The sequence below is a fragment of the Pinus tabuliformis genome, chromosome 4_2 (genome assembly GCF_031772625.1).
Source record: "Pinus tabuliformis cultivar Carrire ecotype Pingquan chromosome 4_2, CPIR1, whole genome shotgun sequence".
NCBI classification, from domain to species: Eukaryota; Viridiplantae; Streptophyta; class Pinopsida; order Pinales; family Pinaceae; genus Pinus; species Pinus tabuliformis.
This window is the reverse complement of record NC_142304.1, coordinates 841,218,952-841,243,764: the sequence shown is the minus strand read 5'-3', so window position 1 is coordinate 841,243,764 and position 24,813 is coordinate 841,218,952. Positions and strand designations below refer to the sequence as shown.

At 38.3% G+C, this 24,813-nt stretch overlaps 1 protein-coding gene and 1 pseudogene across 4 annotated transcripts in view; one reads left to right on the top strand and one right to left on the bottom strand.

Annotated features, from left to right (window-relative positions):
* The window catches only part of LOC149172299 (uncharacterized), a 97,810-nt gene extending 77,140 nt beyond the window's left edge, over positions 1 to 20,670 (top strand). For all 4 annotated transcript variants that reach the window (XM_089427686.1, XM_089427685.1, XM_089427684.1 and 1 more), the window contains one exon: positions 20,214 to 20,670. In XM_089427686.1, coding sequence (XP_089283812.1) covers positions 20,214 to 20,399 — 186 coding nt within the window. In that variant the 3' untranslated portion in view covers positions 20,400 to 20,670. The remainder of the gene's footprint in view (positions 1 to 20,213) is intronic.
* LOC149172300 (annexin Gh1-like) lies at positions 14,991 to 16,034 on the bottom strand (annotated as a pseudogene).
* Positions 20,671 to 24,813: the final 4,143 nt, after the last annotated feature.

Here is a 24,813-nt window from a genome sequence, read left to right as displayed (position 1 = left end):
CAACATCTGGGGGGGGAAGCAGGAGAAAACCACACCAAGATCAAGAGGTTCACAAAAAATATATGGCTGCATTGAGTAAATTAATCCTTGATGAGGAGGAGGCTGTCATGGTACGGAGACAGTTGAGCAACTATATGCTTAACATTGGTCCATTTGGGAGCATGCATGCAATTAGAGATCGAGAGACTTTTTCTTCTCTTGAGTGGTGGAACATGCATGGAGGGGCTACTCCACTTCTACAGACTTTGGCATTGCAGGCGCTATCACAGGTGGTAAACACTTCTTCTGTAGAGAGGTGTTGGAGCTCTTATTCTTTCATCCACAGTGTTAAAAGGAATAGGTTGAGTTTAGACCGGGCAGAGAGCTTGGTTTATGTTAATTACAACTTGCGATTGTTGTCCCATTACTGTGAAGATGTAAAGACTAGTAAAGACCTGTTGATTTGGGACAAGGCTCCAGAGGAGCCCAATTTGGAAGATGGAGTGTTGCGATTAGAGCAATTAGAGGATGCTCTTATCCAGGTATGTCCATTGTGGTATGAATTTTCCTTATAAAGCATTTCTCTAATTCATGTTTTTAGTTTTTTTGTTAACTAGTGTTTTTTTTTTGCATGAATTTTTTGAGCGATTCCAGGATGATGATGATCGTGTTGAGATGCCACCCCCACCCCCATCTGGTCCCTTGTTTCCTAGGTCCCTAGGTTCCATGGTTCAACACCAACAGCAGGGGGTTCGTCTTCATCAGTTTCAGTGCCACTACCACAACTTCCACAGGCAACATCTTCTTCATTGCCACCACTTGGAGGCTCGCCGCCACGTTCTCTTCGTGGTGGAAGGAGGAGAGATTAGTAGATATATTCACAATTTACTATTTTTGTCATAGATTAATCATTAGACTTGTAGGCTTGTGAATTTGAACCTTTTTTGTCTTGGCGGTGACCAAGTGACATATTTTGTAAACGTTATTATTTGAATTTTGGACATGACAAATGTTGACAGTTGCTCACTTGCTAGATCAATCATAATATGCTCTATGTTTTATGTTTTATAATATGCTTAAATGTTTTATGTTTTATAATATGCTTAAAATTTTGATGTATGTTTGTAATTGCTAGAATATAGATGGTTGATGTACATACTAGTAACTACAATGGAATCATGGATACCATATCTATCTTGATTTATGCAGAAATATGCATGTTTTCATGTCTTCTACAACTAATTTGGTATTTGGGATGTTTGTTTTGAGTATAAATGCAAAAAAATATAATATATATATATATATATATATATAGCAGACGCTTCCGTAGACGCTTCGCTTCTTAGATTTTTGGAAAATGATGCTTCCGTGCCCCCGCTTCCAAAAAACGTCCCCGTTTCGTCCCCGCTTCGTGCAACATTGGTTGAGATCAAATAATGGGGGCAAATATACTTCCGTGGGGGTGAGGGATTTTCGTGGGAGTGTTGGCATCAAGAGGGAACTCATTGTGCCTTATAACTCTCAACAGAATGAGGTGGCGGAGAGGAAGAATAGGACCATTGTGGGTGCAGCTAGAGCGATGTTGCATGATCAAAGTTTACCTTTCTTGTGGGCCAAGGCGTGTAACACTGATGTTTATTTGCAAAACAACAGTCCACACAGAGTCTTGGGGAGCAAGATTACCGAGGACGTGTATATTGGCAAGAAGCCAGAAGTTGGGCACATCAGGATATTTGGGTGCCTTACATATTCACACGTCCTTGAGGAGAAGAGGAAGAAGTTGGAGCTCACTGCAGAGACGGGTATTCTAGTGGGTTATAGTGAGACCAACAAAGCCTACCATATCTATCTTCCTGCGCAGAGGAAGATTGTTCTGAGGCGGGATGTGACATTTGAGGAGGAGAGGGCTTTGAGGAGGCTTGGGAGGTTGATCAGGTAGAGTAGCAGGCTCCTCAACAGGGGGCCACACCACGGGTTTCAGGTGCATTAGGTAGTACATCAGAATCAGGGGGTTAACCTTCTTCAGGGGTGACAGGTTCACAAAGTATAACTTTGCCTAGTATAGGATCACTTGGTGCAGGTTCATCAGGCACAATATCTTAGAGTTCAGGATCTCCCTAAGTTATTTTAGAGCCTTCCTTGCCAAGAGGAGAGGCACGAGTTGAGGATTTTCCCATACCATCACATGAGACTACTACAAGGAAGAGGAAGCCAAGATGGCTTTGAGAGACGCTAAAGGAGGCTCAGGAGGCAGTGGGGAGACCCAAGTGGTTAGTGAGGGAGAGCAAACCACCAGAGAGGTTGGGTGGCTTTGTGGCAAATGTTGTGGAGACAGAGCCAACTAGTTTTGAGGAGGCCTCTAGTCAAGGGATCTAGAGGGATGCCATGGTGGAGGAGTATTCCTCTATCATGAAGAACGATGTTTGGGAGGTAGTGCCACATCATGATGGGAAGTTATTTGTGACTTCAAGGTGGATCTACAAGATTAAACATGCTGCAAATGACAACGTGGAGAAGTTCAAAGCTCAGTTTGTGGCACGAGGGTTCTCACAGGTAGAGGGAATTGACTATGAGGAGACCTTTGTACCGGTTGCTCGTTATACATCCATTAGAGCAGTGATATCTATAGCAGCTGAGATGGGATGGAGGATTATCTAGATGGATGTAAAGTCTGCCTTTCTCAATGGTGTAATACAAGAGGAGGTGTACATTGAGCAGTGTGAGGACTTTGAGTTGCATGGGAGGGAGTCTCATGTATGTAGGCTGAAGAAAGCCTTGTATGGACTGAAGCAGGCACCGAGGGCATGGTACGAGAGGATAGATGCCTACTTGCAGCAGATGGGTTTCCAGAAGAGTGATGCAGATACGAACTTATACTTTATCTTGGTAGGTGACGATCCACTCATTCTGGTTCTATATGTGGATGACTTGTTTATTACAGGGGAGGACAAACTCATCTAGCACTGCAAGAGAGATCTTGCTTCAGAGTTTGATATGACTGATATGGGGTTGATGCATTACTTTCTGGGGTTGGAGGTTTGGCAGGAGGATGGGCATATCTTCATGGGCCAGGGCAGGTATGTAGGTGATATCTTGAGGAGATTCCGTATGGATGGTTGCAGGCCTATGGCTACTCCTATGATCACCAACTGGAAGAAGTTGCATGCTTTTGATTCCGAGTTGGTGAACCCCACTTTGTATTGTCAACTGATTAGTTCATTGATGTATCTGGTCAACACTAGACTGGATATTTGTTTTGCAGTCAACACATTGAGTCAGTTTATGATGGAACCCAAGAGTGTACACTGGGTGGCTGCAAAACATGTGTTGAGGTACTTACAGGGCACAATGGATTATGGTTTGGACTATGTCAGATGTGATGGAGTTAGATTGATTGGTTGCATAGACTCAGATTGGGTTGGCAGTGTCAGTGACCAGAAGAGTACTTCCAGATGTTGTTTCTCGCTGGGCTCGGTAGTTGTGTCATGGTTTAGTAGGAAACAAAGATTAGTGGCATTGAGCAGCATAGAGGCAGACTATATGGCAGCTAGTCAGGCAAGGTGTGAGGCATTGTGGCTTCGCAAGATGCTTCATGGTTTATTTGGTCAGATGTTGAGACCAACTATGAATTACTGTGATAATCAGAGTTGTGTTAAGCTCTTAGAGAATCCAGTATTTTACGACCGGCCAAAGCATATAGAGATCATATACCACTTCATCAGAGACTGGGTACAACAAAGGGCAGTGAAGCTTGAGTATATATCCACTGATGAACAGGTAGCAGACATTCTCACCAAGTCTTTGCCAAGAGGAAAGCATGTTTTCTTCAGAGATAGGATGGGAGCCGTGAGCAGTACCTTCCTCTTTAAGAGGGAGTGTTGAAAATAGTACGAATAAGAGGTGTTACTAGGCTTTTATCCCTTTTAGCCTAGTAAGCACACTAATTACTTTTGTCTCAATGACATTTATGAGTTAAATTAATGTCATGGGTGGAAAATGTACTTAGAAGTGTTGTACTATGTACTTTTTTCTAATATTAAAGTACTTGTACTTTTTAAAGTGACTTTATGTGTAAAGTACTAAGTGTACTTTTCTAATATTAAAGTGAGATGAAAATCACTTTATGAGAAAAAATAGAAAACGTACACAACTTGAAAAAGGTACTTGGAGAATTTTAAGTGATGGGGCCAATGTATGAGGGGGATTCATTTGGGATAATTAATCTCAACTACACATCTTGAGATTTGAAGATGAAATCTCAACCATTGGATCCTAGGTTTAGGGATTCAATCTTTTCCAAGGAGACAAAAGATGAAAAATGGATCTCATTTTTCACTTCACACTTGAGAGAGAACATGAAGAGAATAGAGAAGAAGAGAAACTTCATGGAGTAGGAGAGAAAATGTAGCTAGAGAAAAGGAGCTCAAATCCCAAGGAGGAAGACGTACAACAAGCACAAAAATCGAGGAGGAGACTGTTAGTCAAAGTTGTCATTGATGTCAATATGGCATTATTTGAGATGGAAAATATTCTTGTGATGTCAATGAACCTCATGCAAACCCTAGAGGTTGCCCTTACATTATGAAGATGTCAAACCATTAATGAAGAAGTCTGGTCTAAGATGCCCATGATGCCCTAAACATAATAGATTGATGTAAATCCTAAGTGCCAATCATGTGCCTATGATGACAAGCCCTCCTTGATTGATGCTCATAATGATCTAGCCTTTAAGTACCAATTATGTGCCTAATATACAAGCCCTTGCCCTAACAATATGATGTCCTTACCCTTGATGGATACTACACTTGATGATGACATACATGAATGACTACACTTGATGATGACATAAATAATGACACACTTGATGATGACATGAATGGTGACACCTTTGATGATAACCCTCATTCTAGCTCCATTAATATTATTCCCAAGGTCTATACAAAAATTCAAGAACAGTCACAAAGAAAAATATTTTTTGACACCTTGGAGGCATCCTTTCACATTGGCTCCTTCACCATCTTGAAGAGGATTTTTTCCCCTTTCTAATGAGCCCTCACTTGCCCTCAAACTCCCAGTAGTTGAAGAGAAAATGAATTTTTAAGATTGAGAAATATATATTTTTATTGTAAGCCGACCTAAGTTAACATACATATGTCGGCTCTCATTCTCCAACAGTCACGTCCTCTCTTTAAAGGATGAAATCAATATAAATAAGGTTTCAGACTTCATTTCTTAGCATCTAATTTCGGTGATCTATCACAGAAAGACAGGAGATTTAGAGGCCGAGAAGGATCACTTGATATCTGAAGCAGATAAGGTTTTAAGGGCTCGGATTTCTTGTAGATGGAATAGGCTTCAGGAAAACTAACCTCGAACTTGGGCAAAAACGCTACAGACCTGGTCATTGAACCTCGGTTTATGCACAGTTTTGGACAGGTGACAAGTCAAGGTCAGAACAAAATTAGAATAAGGCTTGGAACAGTTTTAAATTTCTCGCAGATAGACCCTCAGACCTGTCACATAAATTCTGTGGCTCGGTGCATATCACAACAACTCGGAACTGGTGCAGACTTTCAGTGACTCGGACCCTTAAGACCTGGTGCTTCTGTGGTAAAGAATTAATGCAGTCTTTGTGTTTCTTAGACCTACAACAATACACTTCGAAACTGGTGATCCACTGTAATACAAGACCTACTGTGCCTTGGATCTGTACAAACATCCTAACTCGGACATATACCCTCGGACCTAGACACAACCTACACCTCAAGCTCAGATAAATGAAGGATAATCTTGTAGTCATTTCTGTGGAGAGCTCAGACTATCAGTGAAGGAGGTATAAAGGGTCTGTCCTATAGCTACATATATGTATATATCTGTGCTAGAACAGTGAAGGATGAGATAACTACAACATCGAGGTCAACAACTCAGATACATTCCAACACCTTGAGGTTTCAGTGATTCAATATTGGAATAACTCTGGTGGCATCATCAAGGCATATGCACTTAGTGGTGGAGGCCTAAAAAATTGAAGAACCGTGGACATTCACTCATACTTGTAGGCTTTTGGAGATAGCTCAGACCTAAGGCATAAGATCTCCTCAGACTGTAATTTGAAGATTGATCTTGGAGTAATGCTTTGAAAGCAGTTTTGAAGCCTAGGCTATAGGAGCAGTTTTGGGACAAACTAAAGGAAACCTTGAAGAATACTTGAAGTGGACAAATCCTGTTGTTGGAGAAGGACCTTGAAGACTACCCTGGAACCTTGGAACCTTGATTGAAGGAGCAAGTATTTGGAGCACCTTTTGAAGTACTCTTGGAGAAGTCTATTGAAGACACTTAGAAGATCTCTTGAAGCCATTTTGAAGACACTAATGGAGACATGATGCTGTGCTGAGTCCCTCATCAAGCAACTTTGGAGATCTTTGTTTTGGGTAATATGAAGAGCAGTGGTGACCACTTCTAAGAAGACAAGGTTGTCATTGATGAAGTTATTTGGAAGAGGCATTGCTGAAAATAGACAAGTCTCGTTGAAGAAGATATTGGGAGCCGTGAACAATTATCAAACTTCTCCCGACGAATTGAAATTGAGGGTTGGAGCCTTAGAGGTTGGAGCCTCATAGAGACAAGGTTGGTGCCTTGGAAGATAGGGTTGGAGCCCTAGAGGATAGGGGTCCTCAAGAGACCAGGTTGGAGTTTGTACTAGAGATAGGGTTGGAGCCCTAGAGGGTAGGGGTCCTCAAGAGACTAGGTTGGAGCCTGTACCAGAGGTAGGGTTGGAGCCCTAGAGGTTGGTGCCTCAAATTGAGAAGGTTGGAGGCTTGGGAAGTCCAAGTCGGTGTTTGGTATAATACAGGTTGGAGCCTAGGAGATTGAAGATTGGTGTCTTCATCTAGGGTTGGAGCCCTACACAAATATTGTACTTGATTTATTGAGATTAATAAAAGTATTTATTCTTATTGTTCATTTTGTGTTCTAATTATAAGTGATCTAACTGGTAAAAATAACAATTGAAAAGAAATACCGATTTACCCCCCTCTTAGTATTTCTAACAGAGACGACATGATTTTCGAGGAGCTGAGGCACAATTTTCAAGGGAACAACAACATGAAAATTGTGGGAACAACAACACAAAAATTGAGGGAACAACAACAAATACTTAGCACGAATTTTGAGGCAGGAGGCACGAAATTCGAGGGAGGAAACAACTGATGTCAAGCTCGAAATTCGAGACACAAATTTCAGGACAACAATTACATGCAACACGAAAGTCAAGGAGGGTTTCTACAACTGTCAGACATGATTTTCGAGGAGGTAGTCATCCTTTAACACAAAATTTGAGACACCTTACAACACAGATTTCGAGGTAGATTCTGGGCACTAATTCCAAGGAGATGGGTAGAGATATTTTGCTAAATTCTGGGCATGTCATTTTGTGGAAATTTAAAGAATTTAGTGGGCACAAATTTCCAGAAAAGAACATTTAATGCTACAGCAGAAAAGGGAGATAAGTATTGTGTTTGTTTTATGTACGTATTCTAAATTTCTCAAGCAATAAAATTCTCCTTTGAAGACCAGTTTCCCCCAAGGGGCTATGGGGTTTTTCCGGGGTCAGATTGACCAAAAATTAGTGTTTCAAAAGTGTTGAATGCTTCCATAATTTTTGCATTAATTATCATTTGATAGGAAAATGAAAAATTAGTAGAAGCACTCTTTAAAGTTTGCAATAAATGCTTACTGAAATTTATATCAGCGTGTCAAAACATGCGGGTTGGGCCTAAACAAACACATGCAAACTTGTAAATTGGGTTAAGGGTGCAAATCATTTTATTTTCTACAATCCATGCATCTGAGACAAAACAACCAAGACATACCCTCAAGATCAAGTGAGATCAACATCATTAGTTAAACAACCCATAAACATAGCATAGTGGACTATATTTGATGCAAGGGGCACCAAAATACTTCACATAAGATTTTCCTTCAAATGTATTTATAGATGATGATTTGTAAACAAGTTACCACACTTATATTTGGGATGGGAGTCCAATTAGCCCAATCAGGTGCTTTCATACCCAAAGGGAAGGATGGTGCTTAGGAAGGCACATCAATCCATAGGTGCATGTGATAAAGATAGGCATGGAATGTGCAAGACTCCATGGAAGATGCCATAGTCATGGTACTGGTTGAATGAGGTCAAAAATCTTGAGTGTGATTATGTGAAGAGGGAGCAATCATAGGGTTAGTAAAATGACACGGGGCAAACAAGTCATCCATGATGACTTGCTTAAAGGGAAAAGGAGGGACCAAATGGATGTTAGAGAGAGACCCTTGCTCAAGAAAAGCAAGAGATCCCCAAGAAGCGAGCTCCTAGCATAAATTTTTGTAAGAAATGAATGAAGTGGAGTCGCCACTTGAACATGAATCTAGCTTTAAGATGCAAAAGGAAAAAACCGAAAGGTTAGTCAAGGAGAAACAGATGGATATCAGGGAGAGCTTCTTGTATGAGAAATAATGGATGAATTAGTGGAGTCGCCACCCAAACAAGAAATCAACTGAAATGTCTAGGTGCTAAACGTGTAGATGAAAGGATTAATGAAATGATGAGAGATAAGGTGATGAAAAGATGAAGAAATATAATGGCGCTAGAAAATGTGGTGTTGATGGGATAAGAAATGATAAAAGACTGAAAATATGAAGATGTATGTCGTAAAGCTAAGGTCCAATAAATTGGTCCCCGACAACGACGCCAAAAAATGTTGTTGCACAAAATGTCTAGGCATTGCGACAATGGCTCAGATCTAGGGTTGTCACCCTGATCCCTAGTCTCTCCGTTTAAGCTGTCTCCCTACAACAGGGTAAGGGGGGTAGACCCTATGGAAATGGAATGAAGGAGAACTAGTTGGGAACCAGCCAGTTCGGGAGATACTGTGAAGCGACCAAGAACTTGATTAAGATTTAGCAAGACTTACAAGATTTTATTAGATTCAAGCGATTGACACCAGTGCCTTATGGAGTCAACAATCTTGCTAGGAAATTTAGGACCAAGTAATTGATTTGCAACTGCTGCTTGGATGATTGACTATCTTATATGAAATGTAGATCCTCAAACTAATGTGAGATGCAAGGATCTTGGTTAATTTTAGTTAAATTTCTATCTAAGTTTAAACCCTTCAATCCTTTCTATATTGAGCTCGATTTTGTAGTAATTGGTAGAGAGAAGATAAGGTGAAGCACACTAAGGTGTGATTAACAATACCTCTCCTGAAAATCTAACATACTCGGTGCCTCCGGCACTGCAGAGAGCCATGGCTCTAACAACTGCAAGGTCACTATTTTAAGTACTATTGAAAGCGGACTTCTCAAACAAAGATGGATGGATACCTCTCTCTTGATCGACCAAGCTTATGCTTGAAAGTAAATTTTAATTATGCAGAACTAACTTAATATGAAAATGCACGAGATGATTAGGAGAAGATATGAAGTTAGATTTGAGGATTAGAAGTGCTTATGTCGCGATCTATCAAAGCTCTTAATCACCAAAATGAAATGTTCACTTCGCTAGACAAAGATTGAAAGATAAACTTCTTAAAATATCACAATTAAACCACAAGCTTACTTCAAATCTTTCTAATACAATTATAGCTCAAAGAGAACAAAAAGCTTCTTCACAATTTAATATCAGATGCTCAAAAAATACTCAGCTTAGGAAACAAAAGATATGCAATTTATCACAATTCCATGACAGAGTACTTAATAATTACTTGAAAAATTCACCAAGAAATATGCAATAAATATCCAATAGTTCAAGTAATTAAACCACACTTAGAATTAATTCAACGATGAACAATCTCGATAGATGTCAAGCATAAGAAAATGCTCAAAACCTTAGCATGCAAAATACTCTAGCAATTAAATTTCGAAAATTTAAATACCATGAAGAACCATGAAATTCAAATGCTATGCAATTCAAATAATTCTAGAATAAAAATGATTTTTCTTATGTGACCCAAATTTAGAAAAATTTATTGCTTTCCTATAGTCAATCTTTAGAGATGATTTAAAAATTATTTAAACGTGTTTGACTATAGAGAAATTAAAAATTTTAATACCACAAAATTTTCCCCTTTAAATTTTAAAATCCCAAAACCCCTAACACAAAAAGAAACCCAAGAAGGAACTTTAGATTAAAAATTTAATTATTCCTTGGGCAAATTTTAATGTGCTGAATTTTTTGAAACGAATTTAATGTGGCAAATGATTAAATAATGTGTCAAATAAAATCAAAAGGTTTAATGAATTAAATTTTTAATGGGCCAAAGACCACATAAAAATTTAAAATTTTAATGTGCGAGCACAAAACTCTCTTTTGATTTAATTTTCTGGAAATATCAAAGTCACATTAATGAAAAAGGAAAAAAAATTAAATTTTTGTTTTTCTTATCTCAATAAAAAATCCAAATGGCATAAAAAAAAATGAAAAGTCAAAACAAAAATTAAAATGAAAAGCTAACTAAACCCTAACCAAAGTTTAAAACATAAAAAATATAAAGAAAAGTAAAGAAGGAAATCATTTTTCTTTGTTTTGCAGGCTCGAGCGCAACAATGAGGGAGAGAAGCTTTGCAGCCGATAGGGAGATAGCATGCAGAGGAGAGGGGAATGACGGCGAAAGAGAAAGGATGCTGCGATTGCAGGCAACAAGGATAGGATCGAGCTAGGGCCGCGCGCTTTGATGGAGACGGGGATTGCAGGTCAATGAGGGAGCAGCGATGGGGAGTAGCCGTGAGGAGGGATGCGCTTGCATGAAGGGATTCGACGGTGAGGGGAAGAGAGAGGAGCAGCTCATGCATGGAGAAGGAGAACTTGGGCAACCGACGAAGAAATGAGACAAGGAGCAACAGGGGAATGGAAAGCCGTGAGAGAGAACGGGAGATGGCAACAAGCAACAAAGAAAGATGGATGAGCTCGGACGTGGAAGAAGAGAGTCAATAGGTGAGGGAGTGTAAGGATCTCGAGTGTAGGTTTACAGAACGAGGACGTGGAGGAAGAGAATGCAGGTTTGAAGAGCATAGAGGAAAGAAGGAAAAAACACAGAAAAAATAGAAGTAAAATTCAGAGGGAGAAAAAAAACTGCAGCAAATAATGGAGGCCTCAAAAGGGGTTAGTCCTTTAGATTTAAAAAAAAAATTGAATAAGAAAGCTTTAGCCAAGAAAATATTGATTTAATAGAAATTTTGTATGAAAAACCCAGATCTAATTTTTAAAACCCTCGGACTGTAAAAACCTTCGAATAATGTCGTTGCAAAATGGTATTAAGGCTAGATCTTGCCATCCAGGGTCTAGATTTGGCTTCAAATTGAAATTTTCCTTCAGATCCGCACCTGCAAAAACGAAAACAAAAACACCTAGAACCTAGATATACGAAAATAAATAAGCCCCAGAAACCCAAGTTAGAAAAAATTTCCAGATCTATATAAAAAATTTACAAATCTATTCACAAAGATTATAGATCTATGAGATATAAGGAGTATGAGTCCAACTCCGCTCCTAGATTTGATAATCTAAGGATCTCAATAACCAGATCTATCAATTTTTTCACCAATATTAAAAAAAAATTGAAATTTTTAGAGAGGTACTAGCCCAAAAACACCCTGTAGAAAAAGATTTTATTGTTAGATAAATCCTGGAGCTTATATGAGGTAGGCTCTTCAGAAAATATATGCTGAGAGTTGGTTGGTCCAACCGAGGACTATCTCCAAATGCTCAACAAAAAACCTGAGAGATCTCCTGGAAACACTAGATCAACCATCAAACCAAGTAGAGAAATACAACAACAATGAAATTTTGAAGGAATAGAGATATTTGCTACTTCGATCAAAATAAAAAATGTTATCCTAGATCCAACAAACTGAATAAGATACTTGTATTCAGATTATTCTAAGAGAGCTATTGATTGATAGTTTTCACATAACATTAAGCAAGAATTAAAACAATGTTACCATAAATTCATGAAGAGGAACACCACCGCACGTTGAAACCCCAAAGATTTTTGCATTAAGTAAAAAAAAAGTATACAAGAGAGCTTGATAACTTAGTACACGATTCAAAGATCGGATGAAACGATAAACTGTCACTGATCTTTAATTTATAGGTAAAATCTCCAACGACTAGTTGGCTTGATCCCTGTCAAATTAATCTCAACCGTTCATAAAGATTTAATTAATCTTTAATCATCACTGTCGAAATTATTTAATTTTTGAGGAAAAATCGAATTTATCATTTAATTGATTTTTAATTAACTCAAAATTAATTATTTTGAGTTAATTTCCTCAAAAATTTGACTTTGACTTAACCACCAAGGCCCAAGGGTCCAAAATTTATTTGATTTCTTCAATATTCTCTGCGGGGACCTCCAAAAATTAACTTATTTAAAACCCACGAATTTCACCATTGGAGAATTTAATTTTACCTGGGACACAAAATTAATTAAATTTCTGGCTTAGGATTTAATTTAATTTTGCGAGAAAATTTAATTAATTGACTGATGAGGGGATTAATAATTTTTCCAACCCTCTAATATTTAGCCATGGTGTCTAATTATGAGGGACCATGCACTAAATATTTTTTACATGAAGATTTTACAATTCAATACATGAAGGGGGAACACCCGTTCGTTATAGACCCTCAACATTTACCCATTTCTGTGACACAAAATATGATCTAGTAGACCAAGTAATTTGTAATAAAATAATCTAGCCAATTAGCTAAGATTATTCCCAAATTACTTTTACAAAGACTCGATAAAAAACACTAGGTATTACTTAATATCTTGACGACAAAATCCACCCTAACTTTGGGGTGAGGTTGGAGGTAAAACTCTATTGATCATTTGTGTCTAGAGACACAGATGAGTCAGTGAGACAAAAAACCTCCTAAGGTAGAAATTGTCATCAAAATACTATGCTTACCTTGGTTGTTACATACATAATGGTCTTACTAATATCATTTACATTATAACCATGTAGAATGGATTTACAACTTTAACAAAACTATCGACTGATGATGAAAAATCTGAAAGGCGTGAACACTTGAACATGATAGATCCCTTTTGCGAAAAAATGGGTGTACTGCTATGGGGTCGTTGACACAGAGTGGTCAACAAACCCAATTCGAGCATGCAAGTAGCCTAGCTCAATTTAGAAGCTCAAGTTCTAATTGCGAGTTAATTGAGAGTTCAACTGATTCTCTCTCCTATTAACGCTTGGAGTCTTAACTCATTCCCCCTTCAATCAAGATTGAAGACCAGCTCGTTCTAATTGAATTTGTAACTGTCACTTCGTTCTGTAGTCAAACTAAAGAAGATTCCACGTAATTGAAGCTTCAACACTATGCATGAAACTGAAGTCTAATTCTTTAATTCACACCATGCTAGAGAAAAGACAAACTCGCATTCTTCACTGTCTAAGGCATAAGCTAGAAGACCTTCACTCACTACATTTTTAATTCTAATTGGGCTGGGAGTGCAGTGGATAGAAAGAGCACCTCGAGTTGCTGCTTCAAATTGGGATGAACTATGTATCCTAGATTAGTAGGAAGCATATTTTTGTCACACTCAATACAAGAGAAGAAACATATACTGTAGCCAATGTCACAACTCAAGAAGCAGTGTAGCTTTGGAAGCTTCTTGTAGGACTATTTGATTAGGTGCTAGAGACAACCTTGATATATTTTGATAATCAAAGTCGTGACAAGCTTTCAGAGAATCTAATATTTCATGGCAGGTTGAAACACATTGAGATCAAATATCACTTCATCTGAGACATGGTGCAAAAGGAAACAATGAAGCTCCAGTACATATCCATGGAAGAGCAGATTGCAGACATTCTCACCAAGCCTTTGTGTAAGGGGAAGTTGAAGTTTGTATACTTTAGAGACAAGCTTGGTGTTGTATAGAATGTCTCCTTTGTTGAGAGGGAGTGTTGATGCTTCCACAGTTCGCAGCAATAGGCACATTCTCCCACAGGGTCATGCTAATTTGACTAGGGGGGACGATACATTCACCCATGGGGCCATGCTAATTTGGCTAGGGGTGAATGGCTTGGAGCAGTCTTTCTTCCATGAGCCTTGGTGTTTGGCTTAGGGAGATTGGCCCACGGTACTCACTTTGCTTGCTCTAGGATATAGTGATGTATTTTTTATAAAACGGGTTTGATTTGTTTATTTAGATAGGGTTTTCACGCTTAGTGTAATAAAAAATTCTAGTCTAATGTTGAGTTGTAATGTAGGCTCCATAAGAAAAGGGGTTCCTTGTGATGAGGGGCTTCTTATTGGGTCTCCCGTCAACATTAGAGCTCTATATAAATAGACATGCATGTGAGGAGACATTCTGTTGGACACCTAATCCTCTATGGGTTTGTGTGGAATGTGAACAGCCACCGGAGTCCAAGAGACGTCGGAAGATGGAATCCAACGGTCACTCTAATGTATTATAAATGTACATCTAAGTTAATAAGAAATGTAATTCACTGTTCTATCGTTTATCACTGTTCACATCCCATGTGGGTTTAACATGGTATTAGAGCAGGTGATATCCTGCCCTGCTCATATTTGAGCCACTTGTTTTGTGGCCTCTCTGTGCATGTCAGTTCTGCCATCAGTTCTGCATTTCATGAATGTTTTCTTAGCTAAATTCTAGCTATGATCTCTGCCCTGTAACTGTCATTTTCTCTGCTCCTGCAAACCAATGGAAGTTATTTGGAAGAGTGTTTCTAAGCAAGTGGGCATAGTCTCGAACTGCGTTTTGTGATTGCTGGTTATGGATTTCTCTAGATGCGTTGAGCATGTCTGTCTCTATTGGCATTCTCGATGTGCAGTGGAATTGGTAATACCACTGCTCCCATACCACTGTTGGCTTCGGTCCATTACCTCCTTGAAGAGATGCTCCTGGTGTTTGAAGTCCTGAGAAATGCGTTGCAACATGCAACAGAGTCCGGACTGATAGAGATAACAGAGCTCAAGATTGCTGTTTGCCTATCAAAGTAAGCAAAATTTCTTCGTAGTCTCCAGAGGTATCTTCAACTATTACATGCTCTAATGTTTTGCTAGTTCTTTTGTGGTATTCTTCTTTGATATTACTCAGGTCAGTCTCAACACGAGTCACCACCACTCGCATAAGGGCTTCTTCGTCCGTCCCAAGTATTGCCAACTCAAAATCTTTTCAAAGTATCTTTCAGTAAAGCAAATGCATTTGATAACAGTTCGTAGTGACTCTAGGAAGTCTTTTGGCTTCCCATTTTCAAGTTCTTGTTGATATGATGACCATAGTCATCTTTTTAATAATTGAAAGTGGCATTCAACTGTGCCTTACTCCTTGTAGTTATTATGTGAATGAATTCCTCGTTACCGAAAGCCTTGTCCTTTATAGCTTCATGTAATTGCTTAGCTTCAGATTTTTCCAAGCACGTATCAACTTCTCGACTTTCATATCGGTAAGAACTTACAAGTTGAACTAGCAACTTGCGGAAGTCTCCATGAGTATGAGAAGCAATGTCTTCCAGAGATTTCTTGTAATGTATATGATATGCTTGTCTGACCGACCATGACTCAGTTGAAGATCGAGCACAAGATATTTCCAGAAGTAACCTGTTCTTTGGGCTCCACTTCTTTATCGATTCATGGGCTAAAAGCGCATCTTGTTCTGGGGGATCTAGTGACTAAAGGAGTAGTGTTCTCTCAAAATCTTGTGTGAGTTTTGATTGCAATGGCTTCAGGAAATATTCATCATACAACTGAGTGTACGTTTGCCTGATTGCTCTGCGCTGTGCTGCGGTTCTGTGTCCCAAAATTTCTATAATCAACTTCTCATTGTGCCCCTATAGTTGAATGCAAATTGTTGGTTCTATGGTGTGAAATTGCTGCAGTGTTGAACGTTGGTCCTGAACTATGGTTCATCGCTGACTTGTAAAGCCGACTTGGGAACACAATTGAAGCAGTCTTGGCATTGTATGGTAACACAGTTTTGAAGACTGTATAAGGTGATTTGTTGGCTCTTTAACATCGGTGGTGTCGTTGGTTCATCACTGTGCGTTGGTAGGAAGGTATCCCATTTTTTGTGGTCACATAAAACTCCAATGCCACACTCTAGGCCCGCGGAGTAGCCACACTGCCTTTGTTGTTGTCATTACTTGTGGTGTGCTTTAACACTCATGGTTTTATTAGTGTGTTGAAATTTTCTATGCATTGAATGGTGCAATCAAAACTGGTATATATGTGTTGAAGCTCCGTGAGAAGACGACCGACACAAGTTCGATTAACAGTGATGAGATTCATGATCATGAGGCATTGGACTTCTCGCTGGAGTTTGGCTCTAGTAAATTGAAGGCAAAAGTTTTGCATTCCTAAAAAAAATTAAAATGGAAAACACAAGATTGGAAGCAACAGTGACCAAGTAGAACTCCCTTGCATGTAAACCGTAGTTTTTGGATACAACATTTGATCAAATCTCTATAGAACTATACGAAGCCGATTCACCACTTCTCTGTGAGCACATATGTTACAATTGGTGGTTGGTTCTTTGAACTATGTATAAACAAATGAATCTTTGTCTCTGCGCTCATGTCTTTGCGTCATTTCCACAAGTGATGGTAAAGCTTGCTCACAACTTATTGTTTTGAGAATGCTTGAATTTGTTTTTGTTCATATATAGCACTGGACGTGGTCAAGAGTCCAACAGAAGCTTGCTATTCATCCTATAGTTACATCTATTTAGCAGTGGGAACTATTTTTATGTGTGCAAGCCAACACCATTTTTCTGCTTCAATTATTGTGAAATGGATCGACTTGATGATGCATTGGAGCTGTTAAAAACCTTAATTCATTCCACTGTTGATGGGATGGTAAACATCAACAGGGACACTCTTGCTGACATTAGAACCTGTCTACAATATGCACAAGAAAACATTGAATTTTTGCAGCTTGAATCACACTTACAACAAGATGAGATACAACAGCATAATCATCATTCTAAACTTGTTTCTGTTCAGAACAATTCTCTTTTTGAGTCAGAAATTGACTCCCATCAACATGAAAAAACTAATCAAGACAGTAAAGTTGAGCCTGATTCAAGAGCAGATGTGCATGCAGATTTAGAAGTCCAACCTGCACTTCCCAAGCCAATCATCAGACCTTGGGAAGAGCTTGTCCATAACAAGCACAAAATCGGACTGGATATGATAAGGAGGTTTCCTTTCACATTCCAGATTACTCAAAGCCCATCCAGTTTCAGAGTGCTGGATTTCTTCATGACAGTTCACCTTCAACTGTTCCAGATTATGCTCCTCCACATTCACAGCCAAAAGTTGTTAAATGCCAACACTGTGACCGAGTTGGCCATATGAAAGATCACCATTTTTGATCTTCATCCATGTGAGCACTGTCATAAAACCACTCATTCTTCAAACAGATGCTTAAAAAACAAGTCTCCTGCAAGAACAAAGATTTATCTTGGATGGATCACTTCTTGGCAATGGGCTTCAACAGCCAAGAAGATATTTCAGTGATATGTCAGAACTTGTTCTAGAGTATTGAACAATCTTGCAGTTGAGTTTTCTCCATCATCTCACCTTGTATCTGACAAGGGGGAAGTGATGGCCATCTACAAGTTTCAAAGCCACATCAAGTGAGCCTAAGCCACAACCTGCCATAACAGATTCAGAGTTGTAGCTAGAGACAAAGATGCCCCTGAGTATGCCTTCGGTTGGTGGTCATCCTTAAACCATCATAGGTTGAGACCTCCCTTTTCAGGTTGAGGTTCTCCCTTTTTATGCGGGGTGAGACCTCCCTTTCAAGGTTGAAGGTTTCCCTCTTCAAAACATGAGGAGCACTTCCTCTAGCAGAAGACCTCAGTGTCGTGCCAAATTTGGAAGAGTTCCAAGAACTGCACTAAGAGTTCTAAGAACTGCACTAAGCGTTCACATTTTGTATTACAACTCTCTTCTTGGACTCATACATACCGCTTTGGATTAAGGTGGGGAATGTTGAACACCTAGACCTCTATTGGTTGGTGTGGAATGTGAACAGCCACCGGAGTCCAAGAGAAGTTGGAAGATGGAATCTAATGGTGACTTTAATGTATTATAAATGTACATCTAAGTTAATAAGAAATGTAATTTACTGTTCTATCATTTATGACTGTTCACATCCGATGTGGGTTTAACACATTCATCAACATAGCAAGCTCATTCAATTTTTTCTAGTGGATGAGAAATTTGGCTAAGGAGAAATCTGTTTTATCATTTTCATCTCAACTCTTGGAGGCTAAGTTGACCAAGTTTGACCAGTCTGTACATGCACATGTGAGGGTTTTGACAAGAGTTGATTGCAAACTTTGACTGCAGTTGACCATAGACTTTGATTGTAGTTGGCCGAGTTTGATCACTAGAAGTTGGACCTAGTTTGACTGCAGGCAGTTGATCGAGTTTGACTGCAGTTGGCTGAGCTTGACTGTAGGCAGTTGACTAAGTTGATCACATATTTCTGAGTTGACTTTTGACTGGTTTGACCAGCAGCAGTTTGACCAGGTTTGACTTGAAAGTTGTCTTGTAATAGTGGCACATATTTGTAGACATTCTGATTTTATAAACCTTACTGAAAAGACAATTTCTCCTCAAGAAAAGTTTGCTTGGTTTTCCCTTGAATTAGGTTTCTCAGGTGAAAAATAGTATCTACTGTGCACGGTTGTATTTCTATGATTTTTATTGTTTCCGCTGCATTTACAGTTGAGATTTTCTGCATGTAATTATTCAATGATATCAGTGGCATGATATAAACTGTTTGAAAATATTATTAGGGAGTAATTATCAGATCAGAAAATTGGATTCTGCTGCACAGTCTATAGAATTTCAACAGTTACTGTTCTGGATAGTCTGACAGATCTTACAGTGCCTCATGGATTCTCTCTTCCTAACACCAATGAATGTCGGCAACTGTCATCTCTTAACAATGGGTGCCATGATCCTTGCTCTTTGAGAGTGTCTCTGGGCATCCACTCCTTTGACTCGGATGTTCTCCATGGTCCCTGGCCTCCTCACCACTTCCATGATATGGACATCTAAACTTGGTTTCCTCCTGCTATAAATTATGCCAGATCTAGTTTCCTCTCTGTCGGCCTCATCTTTGCCTTTGCAAGTCTCTTGAGTGGGAGAGGAAATCCTCTCCTTGCATTTCTCCTCAGCATGTGGGTTAAGGTGTGAATTGGAGAACAAGTTTGTCATCAAGGTTGCTAGTTCATGATTTAGAATTTTAGATTTGCAAAGAGAGTATCTTTCACAGCTTCCTCCTTAGCGGTAAGGGATTATATTTGTATTTGATTTGCTGCAATTTTGTGGAAAACATCATAACTCCTGAATTCTCGACCTTTGGAGAACAAGTTTGTCATCAAGGTTGCTAGTTATGATTTAGAAATCTAGATTTGCAAAGAGAGTATCTACCACAGCTTCCTCCTCAGCAGTAAGGGATTGCATTTGTATTTGATTTGCTGCAATTTTGTGGAAAACATCATAACCCTTTCTCGACCTCACGTCTTGCTACTTTCCCAAAGTTAGGTCTATTAAATAGTGTTTTCCAAATTGTTTGCATTTTTGCAAGTCGCATGATATTAGCCATGCATTAGCATGAAATTCCTTTAGAAGTCTCACTTGTAGATTCAGTTGGATGATGCATTAGCCAAACATGCATATCTTGGATGTTTAAATTTTAGAATGGCTTCACAGCCCTCAAAAGTTAAAACATCTACCAATGGCAGGAAAAATAGGTTAAGATGATTAATCACTTTATAATATGCAGTATAAATTCCAATATTGGCCATATTACTGCCCAAGATATACCTGGATTGGATTTTACCAGGCCCATAATGTTCACAATAATCTTACCAGCTATGTCACGTTATTTTTGACTGAAGCAATTTAGCTTCAGTCACATTCCTGCCATTTTTAGCTCAAAGTTAATAGGGAGTTGTTAATCCATTTTTATGAAACAACGTAATATTATCGTATATATTCAATAGTAAATACATTTGCTGGCAATACTGTTGGGAGAAACGTTATTATGCCATTTTCACTGACCATGAATGTTTTGATATTAATTTGAAGTTTAGAGAAGGCATCAAGTTTCTTGTGTTTTATCTTATGGTCGTTACTCTATTGTGAACACGTTTTCTTAAAGTTCTGTCTGTTGACAGGTTCCTTTCTCAGACAGGAATTGTTTCAGTAGAACAACAGATGAAAGACATGGATCTACAAACCAGGCAAGAAACACCAAAGAAAGATACGTGAGGTGGCTTTATTCAATGTTTATTTTGATGTTTTTCAACGCTTCGTTAAGCACCATATGTTTCTTGCTTGATGACGTTATGATGGTCATTTAAGCTTCAAAATGTAATCATTAAGACCTTTCCAGAAGGTGTGAGATGAGTCATTCTTTTTCAATCAATGCAGTGCAGTAGCAATTGATCGGTTCACTCTAAAATGCTTCTATTCATTTTTTTGAAATATGTATGATTTGGCTACTGATTATTGTAAGCAGATCATAACACAGTCTAAAAGCAATTCAAGGTCATAGGCTGATTGGATATGCTAATATCTGTTGGCAATATCTGTTAAGTGTTTATCAAATTCTAATTTAAGCCTTTATCTCAAGTGGTGTATTACTGAATGTTGTTTATTTTCTGCACTATGGGTTGTACCTCAGGCTTTGAAATTGGATAACAAAATTCGAATGACTTAAAAGTTAAAACATTGGAATATGTTGAATGAAACTAAAATTCACATATCAGTACTCTTAGAATTCTGGCCAAAAAAGTGTAATCGGTTCACCGAAGAGTTAACATTGCCCATGTTCTCATCCTGTTGAAACTCATGCCAAGCGAGAAATGCAGACCATGATAATAGCTTCCAAAAACAAATGAAAAAAGACGAGCCAAAATGTATGCCCTTCACGAAGAAAGTGTATTCGAGCATCACGTTTGAAAAATTGCTTCATATTTTTTTCCCTAATTTATGAATCATGAGCCTTGCCTAACTTGTAAAATTTATTACGCGTTAAGAAGTGACTCGTTTTTCATTAACTTTTGGGACAATTTTATTAACATTTTCTTCCTCATATTGTAATGATTTAAACCATTTTTTTTAGATTTTTAAGATGCAAATGTTAAGAAGCTAAATATATTGTTTGAAAAAATAAAAATATATATATATATATATATATATATATATATATATATATTTGTTGACAATTGGGTTGGTCTCGTACACGTGACACATGGTCGATTCTGATTGCCACTACTATACCTCTGGAGCCTACGATTTGTCTTCTTTGTAGACTAGGTTACTTCGGGGGATTTGAACCTTGGATCTCTTAGTTTACACAATACTTCATAGCATGACGTCCACCAATTACGCTGCACCTTGGGGACAAATTAAACATAATATTTTATATAGAAAGTTTTTTTTTCATAAATTTCAATATAAAATAAGACAAATATTGTTTTTGATGTAAAAACACATGAAAAAAAAATGATGCAAAAGCAAATGAACACTAAAATATACATTATGCATTTTTGTAATTATGTACATGTGCGTAATCTTCTATCCCCATTGAGGTTAATAAATTATATTTGAGTAGCCCCCAGGGTGCGGCTCGTTGGCTAGAGAACATATTGCTAAGGCGTTCATGCTTCTGTGCAGGTCACAAGTTCAAACCTCGTTTGACTCGTGTGCTATGCTTGGGGGCAGTGCAGTTACCCCTGGACGTTATAGTGGTCGCTGTTGGGGATTGACCCTGTATCACGCGAGTACAAGAGCCAGCGTGTTATCGATTCTGCTAGTCACAAAAAAAACTATATATTATATTTGAGAGTTTAACCTTGTAAAAATGAAGCAATTTGTGGCAGATGAAGGAAAAGTGGCTACAACCATCGTGATTGGTACATTGCATTATGGCTAAATTAGAATATTATGTTTTAATTGTTTTATTGAGAAGAAATTAAGAGATGATTCTATAAAGATAACATCACCTCATCAATGCACCTAACATCAAGTGGGGAGGGGTGGAGTAGGACAATGTAATGGGGACATCTTACTAAGAAGAGGGTGGTGCACACAGTGTCACCCCAAAAAAGAGTGAGATGCACAAGGAGAGGGGAAATAAATCAATAATTCTATGAGTTTTGACAACATCACTTCTTAGACCCTAATTTGGCTCATATTATAGCTCAAAATAGGCTTTCAAGGCTATGATATGGAAATCCCATAAATATGCATATGATCCCTAGAATGAGTTATTCAATCTAGGGATGAAGCGATGGGAAACACATTTGGATGCACCATGTGGCATAACACATGTATTTCTTGCCATTTACCATACCCTTTTCACATTCTTTGAGTTAAGGTAGCCCTTAGCTCTTCCTTCTCATTGGTTATACATCTTTTTGCATTCTTTTAGGTTCTTCCCATATAACCATGCATGACAAACCTTGGAGACGTCATTGATAGGTGCTAACTAGCTAAAATGTTGACATTAATTATGGAGCCTAACTTATCATAGGGCATACATCTCTATGGTGTTTTTCTTGTTTTTCCCATATAACCATGCCTAGGAAGCCCCACAGAGTTCAACGAGTGGTAACTAGGGTAAACCCTCAATGTTGATTGTGGAGTCTCCAAGGGGATATGTAATTACTTGTGTTATAATTGGTGATTTGTGGTTGTTTCAATTGTTAGGTGCGTATTGGGGTAGATGAGATGTTAATTCTTGGCTTTGGTATTGGGGATGGTAAAAAGTTTCCTTCAAAATGTCAACATCATTAATAGTATTGTTGTAATTAAGTTTAAAGTGAAGGATAGTGATGCAATAAGATTGAGAATAGGAAAAAACTCATTTACTACAAATAAAGCATTGACACTATGTTAGAAAATCAAAATTCTCTCTCTATTGTGGCAAGTGGTAAGAAGAAATTAAGTTTTGCAAAAATAAAAGTAAACTAAACCATGCGAAGTAAGCAAGACACAAAACCTCAAAATAAATAATTTGTAAAATTTGAATTTTTAACAAAATAAAAGAGGAAAAACTTATCTATTAGAATGCACAATCAACATAAAAATTAGATCTCATTTTCATTATATCTAAGGAATTTTTTTAAAGACATGACTCCTTTTAAATGTTTATCACCTATCCAATATGTATTGAAATATTGAAAGATATCATTTTCTTTCATTGCAAACAACAATCTATCCATATACCTATCATCCACTAATTTTTGATCTAATCTGATTTATGTATTGCCTGTGAGAAAGAATGCAATAGGTATATGAGTTTCTTGTTGCCTCTTAGAATACAACTCATATCTAATTTACCTATGGATCAAACTTGGTTTTAAACAATGGGTTGTAAATTGCTCTAACAAAAGCTCAACCCTACGGAATGCTGCATGTAGGTCCCCTTTCTTAGATTAGTGTGATTTGATTTAGTGGTATTTTAATCAACTCAATGTTTTCTTCTTGTTGCAACTATACAAACAAATCTCATTTTCCTTTGCCTTCTTTGTTATTGTTTCTATTAGCTTCTCATGCCTTGTAAGACAACTTAAAAATTCCATGCAACATATTTGAACTCAAGATCTTAGCACGCCAATGAAGGGGTAATTTGGTATGAAGCTCATCCTCCTTCAAGGTCATGCTTTATCACAAGGAGTTCCAAAATGATATCTTAATGGGAGCAACCAACATTTGAGAAGAAGGTTGACTACCATTAAAATTTAAGGCATGCAACTAGGGAAAAAGAAGGTGCCAAGAAGATCATCATAGTTGAAAAACCCAAGTAAGGCATTATAGAATGTTCCATTAGTTACAATAAGATTATTGAGTTCTTCAAGGAGGCTCCTCAATTTGAACCCAATGTCATTGGGTAAAAGCATGGAGTTAGGTTACACTTTTTGGCAAGGGACAATGCGTTTAGGTGAAAAAAGAGAGCTCACTCGAGCCACTTTAAGCACTCGTTCAAGCCATTTTTAAGCGCTTGATTGAGCTCCTTGAGCGTTAGAAAAATAGCTTAATTGAGGGTTAAAAACAAACCCTCGTTTGAGCTTTTGTTTTGTTAGGATATTCCGACACATAGGATATAGTTAAGTTCAACTTGGTCTAGCATAGAGTTAGGTTAGAGTTAGGTAAAGTGTGTTTCTTTACCGTTGTACATTTTGTAACTTACTATCCGACGGTCACGATATGTAGTGATCCGACGGTTCACTCTCACCTCGGTATTACCGACACTTGATCCGTGGCTTGACACCCGATTGGTCCATGAGTTCTATTTAAAGCGCATGGAGGGTCATTGTTCGGGTAATCCGTGCATGAGAGAAGCTTATGTAAATTTTCATTCTTTGATTAATAAATTGCCTGTAGTACCCACGTTGGGACAGGCCGTGGACTGTTTCCCTCCTTGCACTCTGAGGGTTTTAACCACGTCAAAAATACTGGTGTATTGATTTGAGGGCCGCGTCCGTTGGTGATCCAAATCTGAAGCCGGTAGAACTGCATGCGGCTGTCGTTTCCTAGATCTGTTGTTTCTGACTGCTTTCGGGCCGAGAGGACTGCTCTGTTGCGTTCGGAGCATCTGTTCCAGTGAGGAACCCCTTTCGTTTCATGCGAAAAGGTTTCCGGTAGCCCTAGCTGCGTCATTTTTTAGATCGGGAGGTATACAGTGTTTTTTTTGCAGTTTACTGTTAATTTCTCTCTGCTTATTTCGGTCTCAGTTTATTTAGCCTTTTTTTTTAACCGGATCTATAC